At 42.6% G+C, this 16016-nt stretch overlaps 2 protein-coding genes across 2 annotated transcripts in view; one reads left to right on the forward strand and one right to left on the reverse strand.

Annotated features, from left to right (window-relative positions):
• The window catches only part of LOC139418947 (uncharacterized), a 349701-nt gene that overhangs the window by 159917 nt on the left and 173768 nt on the right, over positions 1-16016 (forward strand). The gene's annotated exons all lie outside the window — the stretch shown is intronic.
• On the reverse strand, positions 9765-15988 carry LOC139418932 (uncharacterized). The gene is made up of 3 exons (XM_071168719.1): positions 14381-15988; positions 13067-13206; positions 9765-12892 (listed from the first exon to the last, which is right to left on the reverse strand). Exons 1-3 carry the CDS (start codon positions 14646-14648, stop codon positions 11819-11821), a joined length of 1482 nt encoding a protein of 493 aa, XP_071024820.1. The 5' UTR covers positions 14649-15988; the 3' UTR covers positions 9765-11818.

Consider the following 16016-nt stretch of genomic DNA (forward strand, 5'->3'; position numbering starts at 1 on the left):
GAATAGAAAATAATACAACTTTATTCCAAAGACTCAGTAAGGTAAATATTAAACTGTCCTAGCATAGGTTTACTCCTTCCTGTGAGTTTCCGGCAGGTAGACTTGATGCTGTCTTTTACAGGTTGGAGTGTGAATTGCACATTATGTCACAGAAAAGAAGGGTGAAAAATAAATCGCACCACTATCTAACCCTGCACATATACCAATACTTTAGCCCTACCCATTCCTGCTGCTGCCACTACCACATCTATTTTCTGGGATTTATGCTCCATCAGTGCAGACAATTAATAACCATAGCAATAAATCCTGCCTTACTAATACTCATCCTCTATGGATTGCTCTCTTCAGGCCTACTCACTGGGGGGCTCCCGGTCGAACACTTAACCTTGGCCTATCCTCTGCTCTCTTCACTGCCTTAAGCATAGTAAACTTTCTGCCCCACTCAAACTCGTCTCCCTTTCAAAGAGCACTTCGTATACCCAGTTGCATGGGTGCCCCTACCCCATTCATAGACTCTAACTACCTTTATCACCTATTGATGATAGAACCGATGTTTGCTCTCAATGTTAACAAGTATCGCTTGCGGTACGTTTTTGGAAAAATAAGGAACGTAAGTTTCATATCAGTCCCCGCAAAAAACAAGGTTAAATTACAACAGGCCTTTATAGGATTAGGATAAGTGTTCCCACACGTCCATATATCCATGTTACAGTACGTGTTTATAGAAGACAGAGGGACCTCCTGTGCTAATTAGCTATATAGCGTGCTCTGAACACCTGTGTGTAACGGAAGAAGGCTGCCAGAAACATGTAACTGAAAAATACTGTTGGCTGCAACTGTGATAAAGCCAATTAAAACAGTACGTGTATATTTTACATTTGTGAAATTATTTTGATGTGGTATTAAAGTAAAGGGCGTTGTTTCTAGAACCGCGCCGCAATTGAGAATCGATTTAGACTTAAGAGTACATATTCGGCGCCCCAACAGTTGACACACAGTTCTTTCTCCGTGCTTTCTCTATCCTTATCACTAAATTATGTAGACAACGAATGTTGAATAAAATTATATTTAAACTTACTCTGCCAGTTATCCACAATGAAGTATTATTAAACCAACTTCAAAATGCGGGTCTATGTGTGTGGCAATCAATATGTTTTGCTCATGACCGAAGGCAGGTGCACAAGACGGAAGTACGCACACCAGAACCATGCATACTAACTGAAGTCTTGCAGGAGTTTACAAAGTTTTGTGCAGGTGACATACATTTCTACTTCAGAACCAGTTCTCTAACAAGTCAGGAAAACAATACTTTCCTGTGAATATTTTGTCTGTAGGACCAACACCACGGAAAATTGGCAGAGTAAATTCAAATATAACTGTATTCAACATTCTGTACATATCTTAAGCTAAAGTGTACAACACCTGTTGAATATTGCAGGTGTGAGTAGACACGGCAAAAAAAGCGTAATGAAATTGTTGCCAGCAGAGCTGGTTAGGCTGTTTTTCATGTTATCCAGAGGTAAACAAATCATCAGCCAGTGTCAAGTGTGGGCTCTGAAAGCGCTGAGAGCGAAACGAGATGGGTGGGACTAAAGCTTAAGAGGGTGTGAACAATGCTGAATGGGTGTAGACAAAGAAGAGCTCTTCACTAGACACCAAAACATTCAAAGGCCATTTTCTCAAAAGTTTAGCAACTTTCAAAGCAGAATTACTTTCCAATTGTTCCTCAAAAACGCATTGTATGATATACCATTTTGTAGCTGAATCTCTACTTTTATCCAATGTAAAAATAAATAAAAAATTTCACTACATAAGACCAAATCAAGGTGGTGAGTCACATATGACCTAACCTGGTAGAAACTGTCTCAAATCTCAACAAGACAGACCGGGTTCTCAGTCTTGCCATTGCCACCAGGACTGCGTCTCACCAAACGGAGGGCGTCACAAACACCAGGAATATATATTTTTTATTTGATCCACTTCTACACTCAATGCTACCCCATTGATCACTCCTTTGAACGGTGCCCTGCTCTGGAGAGCAAAGCACGACAAGGGTCGATCCCTGAGGGGCGTGACTCGAAAACGGAGCTGACGGATAGGGCTGCCGTGTTTCTAGCTCTTATGAAACTTTGCAGTATTTAGTTTTTTTGTCATATTTCTTACATTATTAGCCCAGGAAATGTTTTATGTTATTACATACAGCCGGGAAGAACTTTTGGATATCAGAGCGGCGGTAACTCAAAAGCATTACCAGCATTGATTTTCCCGAATCGGATCGTTTGTTCGTTCCCCTGGGCGGTTGAGCTGATTCCAGTGGCTGATCCAAAACGCCACCGATGGAAAAGAGGGACTCTGAGTGGACTTCTAGTCCAACTCAGGAAGTGCACACACCACCTGCCACTTCCTAGTCTGTTACTCGCTAATGTTCAGTCTCTGAATAAAAAAGTTGACGAGCTCAGGGCAAGGATTTCCTTCCAGAGAGACATCAAGGACTGTAACATACTCTGTTTCACGGAAACATGGATATTCTGTCTGAGTCCGTACTGCCAGTTGGGTTTTCAGTTCATTGCGCAGACAGAAATAAATATCTCTCTGGGAAGAAGAAGGGCAGGGGTGTATGTTTCATGATAAACAACTCATGGTGTGATTGTGATAACATACAGGAACTCAAGTCCTTTTGTTCACCTGACCTACAATACCTCACAATCAAATGCCTACCGTATTACCTCCCAAGATAATTATCTTCTGTTATAGCTGTGTATATTCCCCCTCAAGCCGATACCACAATGGCCCTCAAAGAACTTCACTGGACTTTATGCAAACTGGAAACCACATATCCCGAGGCTGCATTTATTTAAGTACATTTGAGAAAAACATTACTGAAGTTCTATCAACACAATGACTGTTGTACTCATGCTGCTAAAACACTCGACCACTGCTACTCCAACTTCCGGGATGCCTACAAGGCCCTCCCCCCCACCGTCCCTTCTGCAAATCTGATCATGACTCAATTTTGCTCCTCCCTTCCTATAGGCAGAAACTCAAACAGGAAGTACCCGTGCTAAGGACTATTCAACGCTGGTCTGACCAATCGGAATCCACGCTTTAAGATTGTTTTGATCACTTGGACTGGGATATGTTCCAGGTAGCCTCCGAGAACAACAAACTCAGTCACCGTATTCGTCTATCAGGAAGTGTATGGGATATGTTGTACCCACTATTAAAACCTACTCTAACCAGAAACCGTGGATAGATGGCAGCATTTGAGCAAAACTGAAAGCGCGTACCATTGCATTTAGCCATGGCAAGGTGACAGGGAATATGGTCGAATACAAACAGTGTAGTTATTCCCTCCGTAAAGCAAACGGGCAAAAGGTCAGTATAGAGACAGAGTGGAGTCACAATTCAATGGCTCAGACACGAGACGTATATGGCAGGGTCTACAGACAATCACGGACTACAAAGGGAAAACCACCAACGTTTGCTTCCGGACAAGCTAAACACCTTCACCCACTTTGAGGATAACACAGTGCCACCGACATGTCCTGCTACCAAGGACTGCAGGCTCTCCTTCTCCGTGGCCGACGTAAGACATTTAAGCATGTTAACCCTCCAAGGGCTGCCGGCCCAGACGGCATCCCTAGCCGCGTCCTCAGAGCATGAGCTGGCCGGTGTGTTTACGGACATATTCAATCTCTCCCTAGCCCAGTCTGCTGTCCCCACATGGTTCAAGATGTCCACCATTGTTCCTGTACCCAAGCAAGCTAAGGTAACTGAACTAAATTACTACTGCCCGTAGCACTTACTTCTGTCATCATGAAGTGCTTTGAGAGACCATCTAAGGATCATATCACCTCTACCTTACCTGACACCCTAGACCGACTTCAATTTGCTTACCGCCCCAATAGATCCACAGACGATGCAATCGCCATTGCACTGCATTCTGCCCTATACAATCTGGACAAGATAAATACATATGTAAGAATGCTGTTCATTGACTATAACTCAGCATTCAACACAATAGTACCCTCCAAGCTCATCATTAAGTTTGAGGCCCTGGGTCTGAACCCCGCCCTGTGCAACTGGGTCCTGGACTTCGTGATGGGCCGCATCCTGGTGGTGAAGGTAGGAAACAACACCTCCACTTCGCTGACACTCAACACTGGGGCCCCACAAGGATGCGTGCTCAGCCCCCTTCTGTGCTCCCTGTTCACCCATGACTGCGTGGCCAACTACACCTCCAACTCAATCATCAAGTTTGCAGACGACACAACAGTAATAGGCCTGATTACCAACAATGACGAGACAGCCTACAGGGAGGAGGTGAGGGCCCTGGGAGTGTGGTGCCAGGATCAACAAAACAAAAGAGCTGATTGTGGACTTCAGGAAACAGCAGAGGGACCGAGAGACTGAAAAACAGCTTCTATCTCAAGGTCATCAGACTGCAGCCATCACTAGCACATTAGAGTCTGCTGCCCTATATACTACACTACCGTTCAAAAGTTTTGGGTCACTTAGAAATGTCCTTGTTATTGAAAGAAAAGCAAAAAATGTTTTGTCCATTTAAAATAACATCAAATTCATCAGAAATACAGTGTAGACAGTGTTAATGTTGTAAATGACTATTGTAGCTGGAAACGGCCGATTTTTAATGGATAATAATATCTACATAGGTGGACAGAGGCCCATTATCAGCTACCATCACTCCTGTATTCCAGTGGCACGTTGTGTTAGCCAATCCAAGTTTATCATTTAAAAGGCTAATTGATCATTACAAAACCCTTTTGCAATTATGTTAGCACAGCTGAAATCTGTTGTGCTGATTAAAGAAGCCTTCTTTAGACTAGTTGAGTATCTATCTGGAGCGTCAGCATTTGTGGGTTTGATTACAGTCTCAAAATGTCCAGAAACAAAGCATTTTATTCTGTCTATTCTTGTTCTGAGAAATGAAGGCTATTCCATGCGATAAATTGCCAAGAAACGGAAGATCTCGTACAACACTGTGTACAATCGTGGCCAAAAGTTGAGAATTACGCAAATATTAATTTTCACAAAGTCTGCTGCCTCAGTTTGTATGATGGCAATTTGCATATACTCTAGAATGTTATGAAGAGTGATCAGATGAATTGCAATTAATTGCAAAGTCCCTCTTTGCCATGCAAATTAACTGAATCCCCCCAAAAACATTTCCACTGCATTTCAGCCCTGCCACAAAAGGACCAGCTGACATCATGTCAGTGATTCTCTCGCTAACACAGGTGTGAGTGTTGATGAGGACAAGGCTGGAGATCACTCTGTCATGCTGATTGAGTTCGAATAACAGACTGGAAGCTTCAAAAGGAGGATGGTGCTTGGAATCATTGTTCTTCCTCTGTCAATCATGGTTACCTGCAAGGAAACACATGCCGTCATCATTGCTTTGCACAAAAAGGTCTTCACAGGCAAGGATATTGCTGCCAGTAAGATTGCACCTAAATCAACCATCGATCAGATCATCAAGAACTTCAAGGAGAGCGGTTCAATTGTTGTGAAGAAGGCTTCAGGGCGCCCAAGAAAGTCCAGCAAGCGCCAGGACCATCTCCTAAAGTTGATTTATCTGCGGGATCGGGGCACCACCAGTACAGAGCTTGCTCAGGAATGGCAGCAGGCAGGTGTGAGCGCATCTGCACGCACAGTGAGGCAAAGACTTTTGGAGGATGGCCTGGTGTCAAGAAGGGCAGCAAAGAAGCCACTTCTCTCCAGGGAAAACATCAGGGACAGACTGATATTCTGCAAAAGGTACAGGGATTGGACTGCTGAGGACTGGGGTAAAGTCATTTTCTCTGATGAATCCCCTTTCCGATTGTTTGGGGCATCCGGAAAAAAGCTTGTCCGGAGAAGACAAGGTGAGCGCTACCATCAGTCCTGTGTCATGCCAACAGTAAAGCATCCTGAGACCATTCATGTGTGGGGTTGCTTCTCAGCCAAGGGAGTGGGCTCACTCACAATTTTGACTAAGAACACAGCCATGAATAAAGAATAGTACCAACAGATCCTCCGAGAGCAACTTCTCCCAACCATCCAGGAACAGTTTGGTGAAGAACAATTCCTTTTCCAGCATGATGGAGCACCTTGCCATAAGGCAAAAGGGACGACTAAGTGGCTCAGGGAACAAAACATCGATATTTTGGGTCCATGACCAGGAAACTCCCCAGACCTTAATCCCATTGAGAACTTGTGGTCAATTCTCAAGAGGCGGGTGGACAAACAAAAACCCACAAATTCTGACAAACTCCAAGCATTGATTATGCAAGAATGGGCTGCCATCAGTCCAGATGAGGCCCAGAAGTTAATTGACACCATGCCAGGGCGGATTGCAGAGGTCTTGAAATAGAAGGGTCAACACTGCAAATATTGACTCTTTGCATCAACTTCATGTAAGTGTCAATAAAAGCCTTTGACACTTATGAAATGCTTGTAATTATATTTCAGTATTCCATAGTAACATCTGACAGAAATATCTAAAGACACTGAAGCAGCAAACTTTGTATAAATTAATACTTGTGTCATTCTCAAAACTTTTGGCCACGACTGTACTACTCCCTTTCCAGAACAGCGCAAACTGGCTCTAAATAGAATGAGGAGTGGGAGGCCCCGGTGCACAAACTAGAAAGAGGACAAGTCCATTAAATTGTCTAGTTTGAGAAACAGACACCTCACAAGTCCTCAACTTCAACAGTGAAGAGGCGATAACGGGATGCTGGCCTTCTAGGCGGAACTCCTCTGTCCAGTGTCTGTGTTCTTTTGCCCATCTTAATCTTTTCTTTTCATTGGCCAGTCTGAGATATGGATTTTTCTTTGCAACTCTGCCTAGTGTCTTAGTGGGTGCAGTGAAATGCTTGTGTTACTAACATAATGACAAACAAATCATTAAATCATCCAAAATGTAAACCAAGAAATAACAGTACGAATCCAATTTACAATCCAAATAATACTATATCAATAATCCAAATAGCAATCTGTGCTTATATACACAGGATGAATACACCCAAAGGATATGCTAAGAATGATATGTACAGCAGCAGATGTATTAGAGTGAGCTGTGTCAAGAATACACTATGTAAATAGTGTGTATAAACAGTATAAAAAACAGGAAGTGTCCAGTGTCTCCATATACTGTACATAGGACAGCAGAGTTGACTGTGTGTGTATGTTTGCATTTGTAAGTATGGGTGTGTGTTTTTGTGTGAGTCAGTGGGATAATGTGTGCCAAAAAAGTGTCTAAGGTTCAGGACAGGCAGACAGCTAGTAATGGCTGTTCAACAGTCTGATGGTCTGGTGTTAGAAGCCATCACGGAGGCTGTTGAACTCTGATGCTCCTGTATTGTCTGCCAGACGGTAGTAGAGTGAAAAGTCAGTGGCTTGGTTGGCTGAGGACCCTAATGATCTTCTTGGTCTTCCATCGACACAGAGTGGTATAAATGACCTGGAGGGCAGGCAGCGTACTCCCGATGGTGCATTGGGCTGACCGCACCAACCTCTGAAGAGCCATCTGGTTTAGGGCGGTGCAGCTACCTTTTGACCCTCTCCTGCAGTGCACAATCAGCTCCTTGGTTTGGTTGGCGTTGAGAGAGAGGTTACTGTCCTGGCACCACTCTCTGTCTTATCATTGTTTGTAATCAGGCCTATCGCTGTCGGGTCGTTAGCAAACTTAATGATTAAGTAGGAGTTGTGCATGGCCACACATTCTCACATAGGTATTCCTCTCGCCTAAGTGAGATAAGGCTGTGTGTACTGCGATGGCTTCGTCCATGGATCTGTTGGGGCGGTATGCAAATTAAAGTGGGATCCAGGGAGTCGGGTAAGGTGGAGGTGATATGGTCCATTACTAGCCTCTCAAACCACTTCATGATGACAGAAGTGAGTGCTATGGGGCGATAGTCATTCAGTACAGTTACCGTAGCATATTTGGGTACAGGAACAATGGGGGAGATCTTGAAACATGTGGGAACAGCGGGCAAAAAAGTTGTTTAGCCTGTCTGGAAGTGAGGCACCAGTGTCTCACTGGTGCCTCACAGTGTAGCTGGTCCCTTTGTAATCCGTGATTGTCTGAAGTCCCTGCCAGATGTGGTGGTTCGAGCTTTCTGTTTTGTGCAAATGATGCCATCTGTACACATTTTTTGGTTGGGGTACGTATGTTCGAAACTCTTTGCTGTACAGAAAGATTACTATCAAATGTTAACCACAGTGAAGCCCATCTCTAACAACGTGATTCAAGTACCTAACAATATGGAGCCATTTAAGTTTATTATTTTAAAAAATGAAGAATGAAGTATAATGTGCTTACACTCGGCCCAAGGAACCAAATGCAAATTGATATGTGACACGTATTAATGCCAAAATAACGTGCAAAACAGGCAAGCCCCCCCCCCAAAAAATATATATATTTTAGGCCTATATTTAAGTGTTTTCTATTTACCTTTTTTTTTTTTTTGATTTTATACATTTTATATTTTGTTTCATCATTATTTGAAAATTTGCACAAAGGTTATAAAGGCGAAAATCAAATATGAGTAAATACCTTTTATTTGTTGAGTATAATTCAAAATGTAATAAGAAATAGGCCTTTACATGTGGTCATTTTATATAAACTATTTATTCATTGAATTTACAGAAAATGTGCATATCGTGATATGTATCGTTATCAGGATATGAGATTTTGGCCATATCCCCCAGCCCTACATCACCATATCGTCTACTCTGCCTCATCATACGCATTCTTCCCTCAAGTCACCTCATCCAGTTCCCTACTACATCCAAAACCAACATAATTAACTACAAAATAACTAGTACTACATTACATGTGTGCATTTTCAGCTGGTGTATACTGAGGTAGCTCTTCTGAGAACCTCTTCCTGCAGTGCATACAGGTGAACGGCCTTTCTCCCCTGTGGACCCTCTGGTGTCTCTTCAGGTGGTGCTGATGGGAGAACCTCTTATCACACTGGGGGCAGCTGTACGATTTCTCTCCTGTGTGGGCCCTCAGGTGCCTCTTCAGGTTGGACGAGTCTGACAAACTAGCCCGGCACAGTTGGCAGCCATATTATTTTCCCCCTGTGTGCATCCTCTGGTGGATATCCACCTGTTTGGGGAAACTGAAGGCTTTCCCACAGAATGAACACGGGAAGCGCTTCTCTTTGCCACCGGATCTACTAATAACGTCACTACAACTGTCATATAGACAGTAGTTCACAGTGGGCTCACCTCAGTGAGACTGTGTGTGGTCCTGTGTTGCTCAGCTGGTTCCTCTGCGGGTTCAGGAGGTGTAGTATGGTTGTCCTCCATGACCATGGTCCCCTCAGGGTCCCCCAGACCCTCCTCATACCCCTCCTCCTTCACCAGCAGCACCTCTGGACCCTCCTCCTCCTGGATGAGAGGTGATACAGATTACACAGACATACACTCCCTCAGGTACGTACACACATAATAAACACACTTTCAACATGGAGTGTTTACCCATCCCCACTATGTTTGAGTCCTATACTGTAGTTACAGAATTTCATTTCAACCCATCATAGTGGACATAAATACGTGGGTATAATCAAGTCAGCTATGATAAGTAAAGTCATCATCAGACAAACCTAACTAAACTATTTTGACGTGTACAGTAGGTGTGTAGGTATATTTAGTAAGTGTATATTGGCAATAAAGCGATGTTGGGTGTATGCAGAATAGGGTGAGATCAGATTTATACTAAAGAGAGTCTCAATGAATGTCTTAGAATGTAAAGTCCAATTTTGTGTTTATTAAACAGAAACTAGTTTTAAATACACCATATGAAAACCACACGTCTCAACAACAAATCTGCATTCATTTTCTCATTAAAAGTGTCTTAGGAATTTTTGGGGTATTTCAATGGCATTTGAACATCAGTCTACACAGTGCAAGCACAATATAAAAAATTAAGTGCGGCCTTCACACCCCTTTTTCCACATTTTGTTGTGTTACAAAGTGGGATTAAAATTGATTTAATTGTATTTTTTTGGTCAACAATCTACACAAAAGTGGAAGAAAAATTCTACATTTGTAAAAAAAATAAAAAAACATCTTGATTATAAGTATTCAACCAGATTCAAAACATGTTAGAATCACATTTGACAGCGATTTACAGCTGTGAGTCTTTCTGGGTAAGTCCTTATTAAGAGCTTTGCACACCTGGATTGTACAATATTTGCACATTATTCTTACTTTAAAAAAAAAAGTTACATCTGATACTAAGCCACTCAGGAACATTCAATGTTGTCTTGGTATGCAACGCCAGTGTATATATGTATTGGCCTTGTGTTTTAGGTAATTGTCCTGCTGAAAGGTGAATTAATCTCCCAGTGTCTATTGGAAAGCAGACTGACCCAGGTTTTCCTCTTGGATTTTGCCTGTGCTTAGCTCTTTCGTTTATTTTTATGATAAAAAAAAAACTCCCTAGTCCTTGCCGATGACAAGCACACCCATAACTTGATGCAGCCACCACCATGCTTGAAAATATGAAGAGTCATACTCACTGATGTGTTTGTTTTTCCCCAAACAAGGCTTTGTATTTAGGACATAAAGTTAATTTCTTTGCTACATTTTTTTGCAGTTTTACTTTAGTGCCTTTTTGCAAACAGGATGCATGTTTTTGAATATTTTTCTTCTGTACAGGCTTCCTTCTTTTCACTCTGTCAAATTAGGTTAGTGTTGTAGAGTAACTACAAAGTTCTTGATTCATCCTGAGTTTTCTCCTATCACAGCCATTAAACTCTGTAACTGTTTTAAAGTCACCATTGGCCTCATGGTGAAATCCCTGAGTGGTTTCCTTCCTTTCCGGCAACAGAGTTAGGAAGGGCATCTGTATCTTTGTAGTAACTGGGTGTATTGATATACCATCCAAAGTGTAATAACTACACCATTCTCAAAAGGGATATTCAATGCCTGCTTTTTTATTTTACCCATCTACCAATAGGTGCAATCATTCAGAGGCATTGGAAATCTACCTGGTCTTGAATCTGTGTTTGAAATTCACTGCTCGACTGAGGGACCTTACATGTATCTGTAGGTGTGGGGTACAGAGATGAGATAGTCATTCAAAAATCATGTTAACTATGCAACTTAAGTGACGTTTTTACTCCTGAACTTATTTAGGCTTGCCATAACAAAGGGGTTGAATACTTACTGACTCAAGACATTTCAGCTTTTCATTTTTTATTAATTTGTAAAAATGTCTAAAAACATAATTCCACTTTGACATCATGGGATATTGTGTGTTGGCCAATAACACAACAAAATGAGGAAAACGTCAACTGGTGTGAATACTTTCTGAAGGCAATGTAATTATGTGTATCACACAATGCCTAAATGCAATATTCTACCCAGGAATATGCAACACTGAAATATTATTCTGACAATGAAAATTAACCTTTGTCTTTAAAGGAAGACTCAGCGTTATGAGGTTGTCACGAGCAGAACCCCAGATATTGTGATGAGCGTGATGCTAGACTTTGCTTTCACACAGTCACACAGTATCTGCGCATGTACATGAGTTCGCTTCACGCTGCTACAACGTGGTAGCCGCAGGACCAAAACATCAGAAATTTAGCATCGTGCTTCAACGCTCTTAGTTGTTGTAGAAATAGACCCACTACTGCTGTTTACTTTGTGCATCTAAGTCATCTCGCTGAGTTTACCTTCATTGCAGGGTTTGATCTAAACAAACTTTCTATGTTATAGAGTGGAATGTTTTTTCTGCTGGTGTATCCTGAGGTAGCTCTTCTCTGAGAATCTCTTCCTGCAGTGCGTACAGGCGCTATGGCCTCTCTCCTGTGTGGATCTTCAGGTGCGTCTTCAGCAGGTGCTGACGGGAGAACCTCTTATCACACTGAGGGCAGCTGAAGGGTTTCTCCCCTGTGTGGACCTTCTGGTGCCTGTTCAGGCTGCCAGACTGAGCGAAGCACATGTGACACTGGGGGCAGCTGTAGGGTTTCTCTCCTGTGTGGATCCTCTGGTGGATCTCCACATTCTGGGAGCAGCTGAAGCCTTTGTTACAGAACATGCAGAGGAACCGTTTCTCTTTACTATTGCCTGATGTTGCTCCCCGAGCCTTGGCCCTTTGGTCCTTTGAGTTCAATACCTGATCGAAAAGGACGCGGCCGTGTGAATCGGAAGGACCCATCGACGTGGACACTGAGTCGCATTCCCTGAATGTGTGTGTAGGGGAGTGGGTCTCAACATTTGGATGTGTCTCTAAGCTTTCCCTGTAATATAAGAAATCTCTGCCTTGTGAGTGTCTGTTTCCTAGGTGACTATCTGCAATCCATGTGGGAGGAACGACACCCTCCACTTTCACAGTCACCTCATCTATCACTATAACCTCCCCTTTCTTAGCTAGGCACCCTTCAGAGTATACACTACTACTATACCGGTTCCAGTCCCCTCTAGACAGATCAGTCTGTGTCTCTGAAACCAAGGTAATGTTGCCAGGGTCCATCTCTGTAGTGTAAGAACAAGACGGATCATCAACACTAGTGTCTATCGCGTCATCTCCACGGCAATGAACCATCCTCTGGCTCTGGTGAAATACCGGTAAGGACTCTGAACCGGGAGCAGGAGGACAGCCCAGTCTCCCTGGGTCTGATCTGTGGTCAGAACCTGTGTGTAAGAGCCTGTGTGTTAAATTTAAAGTCTTGGTGTCGGTCTCTGACTTGAGGACGGCGTTCTGCGTTCCGCTGACCTCCCTGACGCTGGGTCGGTTCCTGGGAGACGTTGGGGCACTGGTGGGGTCCTCTATGCTTACAGGGGGCGCTCCAGTCTGGATGGCTCTGCTGTGCTGTGGGTCCTTCTCTCCTTCAGACCTCTCCTGCTTGACCCTAGGACCTGCAGCCTGACACAAGAAGAGAGGTTATTACCGGTATATATCTCAAAAGCTCCCCTATGGCAGATAAATAAGGATGTACATGTAAGCAAGTGAATAGCTGAGGAGAGCCTTCCGGTAGTAAACGGCCACATTTGATTTACAAAGTGATTGTAATTTTTAATGCAACACTATTACACTAACCTCTATTACGATAACGTGCTGGGTTGAGGTTCCACTCCCCTCAACAGTGATTGGTTGGTCATCTCTCCATGTATTGTGTCTCGCTGGCTTCACAAAGCTCCTGTGCCCTCCAGTGAGACGTCCTTCACCTGAGACAGTGACTGGGGGAAAATAGGTGGTTAGGTACTGTCAACAGTATTTTGTACACTATTGATACTGTCTAGAATTGGCAGGGATGTAAGGTAACACTTTCATAGCTTCCTGATATACTATTTATTGATCAATGTATGTTCCATGCATCACATTGTTTTCATTGAGTAAATAATAGGAAATGCAGAACGTGAACAATCTGGTTAGAATATGATAGTGTCTTTGTGCAAGATAGATAAGTAATCAGGGCCATTATTGCATACTATCCAAAAAGTGACCAGCAAGACCCAATTCTAGGTAACACATCTGAACACATGCAGAATGGAACAGGGGAGAGGCAGTGCCGCTATATATGACAGGCTGCTCAGCCTCTGTAAAATATGTGTGTGTCATGAACAACAATAGCTGAATGGTTTGCCTTCAAACTAAAAGTCCCCCATTGATGCAAAAGGATAATAATTGTGGAATCATGCCACAATTGGACAAGATACTTCTAAACATGTTGTTATACAAATTCAACAAAATATTTTTTTTTGTTTAAATCAACAACTGTTAAAAGCACAGGGATGTAGACTTCAGAATTGCATTGGAGGCATACTTATATGCACTGTACAGCCTTACCTATGGATCGTGGGTCCATGAAATGGACTATCAGCCTATTCAGTGACACCCACAGATTACAATTCTGAAGAGTTTACACATATTAGCGGCGTAGCTCTTATTGTGTTACTTTAACTGTGGATGATGCTGGGCCAATTGTGCACCACCTTCTGGGAGAGGCTGAATAGTGAAGTGATTTTCCACAGTTCAACAATAAGATCTACAACTCTAATATTTCTGCAAACTCTTCACAATTGTAATCTGTGGGTATCACTGAGTAGGCTGGTACCCCATTTCATGGACCCTGAATCCAGAAGTAAGGCTGTATGTACACTGCAATATAATAACGCTCCAATTCATTTCTGTAGTCTATACATCCACAGTGCGATTTCAACAGATTTGTACTTTGTCAAATTATCATAACATTACAACCTGGTATAGCATTATCTATTGTGGCATGATTCCACTATTTTTATCCGTTTGAGTCAGTTTCAATGGGTTACTTTTATTTGAATGCGATCCGCCGATTCCACTATTGTTTTGCACGCTAATGTTGTCCACCACACACTGGTACGCAAACTGTACCTCTTGACATTTCTCTGTTTCGGTCGGGGATCTTGACACGACTGGCGAGGACGCGCTCCCGCGTTGTCCTCTCCGCGCGCTCCCTTGCCACCTTCAGTTCCAGTAGTTTCCTTCGCAAAACCCTGTTTTCTTTCTGGCTTTGCGTTATTTCCAAACGAAACACTGCATAGTCGTCGTCTACGAGTTTACAGATCTCTGCCACGGCTGCATTCGCTAGCACCTCCATGACGGAGGCTATTTGAGTGTGAAAAACCATACAGTTATCCATTGTTCACTAGCGTTACCGAGATCACGTCTATCAATCAAGTCCCGTCTCCAACGCTTATTAAACACTACACGCTGTAAGTATGTGATGCTGTCCAGTTAAATCAGTCATATTTTGAGTTCCGGGGTGTTAATACACGTCTAAATAACAATGAACGCTAAAGTGGAAATTGTTCTTAGTCACTGTTCACTTTCTGTTTACTTCTTCGTGTGAGTTTCCGGTAGACTGGACGCTGTGTTGGTTATTGTTTCCTTTCACAGGTCGGAGTGTGAATTGCACATTGTCACAAAAAAATAAGGGGAAATTGAGAAAATAAATTGCACCACCATCTAACCCACACATTTTATACACCACTATATCCCAAAAAACTCACCACCCCTATCCCTGTACTCTAGTCCTCCCAGATCTTATTCCAGGACAACTGGGAGGAAGGGACAGACCCATTTTCTTAAAAACCCTTTAGATCTTCTGCTTTAAAATCTCTTACACTCAAATATCTCTGCTGCTGCCACTATCAAATCTGTTTTCTGGGATTTACGCTCTATCAGTGCAGTATAATTAATAACCATAGCAAAAAAACATTAAATCTTACGTAACTAATACTCATCCGCTGGAAAGATTTGGCATCCTGTAGTGCATGTCTTGACTACATCATTGTAAAGAAGCTAGCCATCTAGCTACAGTAGGCTAATTGAGGCTATTCCGTCCATTCATAAGTAGTAGCGATCTTCAAGGACAAAAAAAAACAAAACTTTGCTTCGCCAACCGAGAGAAGCAGGCCCAAGATCTTCTCTTCGAAGTGCAAATCTAGTTTGAAAATACCCAGCTGGAGGTGCGTCGGATGCTCATTCATTTGTTTTGCCTGAAACAATCAAGTTATTCACTAAACATTATTCTCTCCAGATACACAAGGTGACATCGCTTTAAGACGTCTGCCAGTCTACCAGCTAGGCAGGAAGACATTCCCGACCAAGCTTCACTGAGACCAGAAAGTCCTTCATTTACTTGCAGCCTGTAAGTTTAAATAGTGGATCGGCCTATGAAGATTGATGGGGAAATTAGATGATAGCATTTGTAAACCTTGAATGAAAGGAACGGCATTCCAAAATATGTTACGCATCACTGCACTCCTAGACATTAGGTAGGTTTCCATTCAATTTGAGACAGATTTTCATTACGAATATACAATCTGCATGAAACAATATGCGCATTTTCCCACCGGCGACACGTTTCCATCAGTCTTTTTGCCGATGAAAAAATAACTTTTGCTGTTAAACTCCCATGTACCGAATACAAATAAATACAAGTTAAATGAGATTCCATCACATTTTCAACTCTACTGATGGTTTTGTCACAACTGTTAAAATAGCA

Source organism: Oncorhynchus clarkii, chromosome 10 (genome assembly GCF_045791955.1).
Source record: "Oncorhynchus clarkii lewisi isolate Uvic-CL-2024 chromosome 10, UVic_Ocla_1.0, whole genome shotgun sequence".
Lineage (NCBI taxonomy): Eukaryota > Metazoa > Chordata > Actinopteri > Salmoniformes > Salmonidae > Oncorhynchus > Oncorhynchus clarkii.

Excerpts from the sequence above, each read along its gene's own strand:
- LOC139418932 (XM_071168719.1), bottom strand. The coding sequence starts at position 14,648 with ATGGATAACTGTATGGTTTTTCACACTCAAATAGCCTCCGTCATGGAG. Across the intron at positions 13,207-14,380 it reads AAACAGAGAAATGTCAAGAG|TCACTGTCTCAGGTGAAGGA; the intron begins GTACAGTTTGCG and ends ATTTTCCCCCAG. Across the intron at positions 12,893-13,066 it reads AGCACGTTATCGTAATAGAG|GCTGCAGGTCCTAGGGTCAA; the intron begins GTTAGTGTAATA and ends TTCTTGTGTCAG.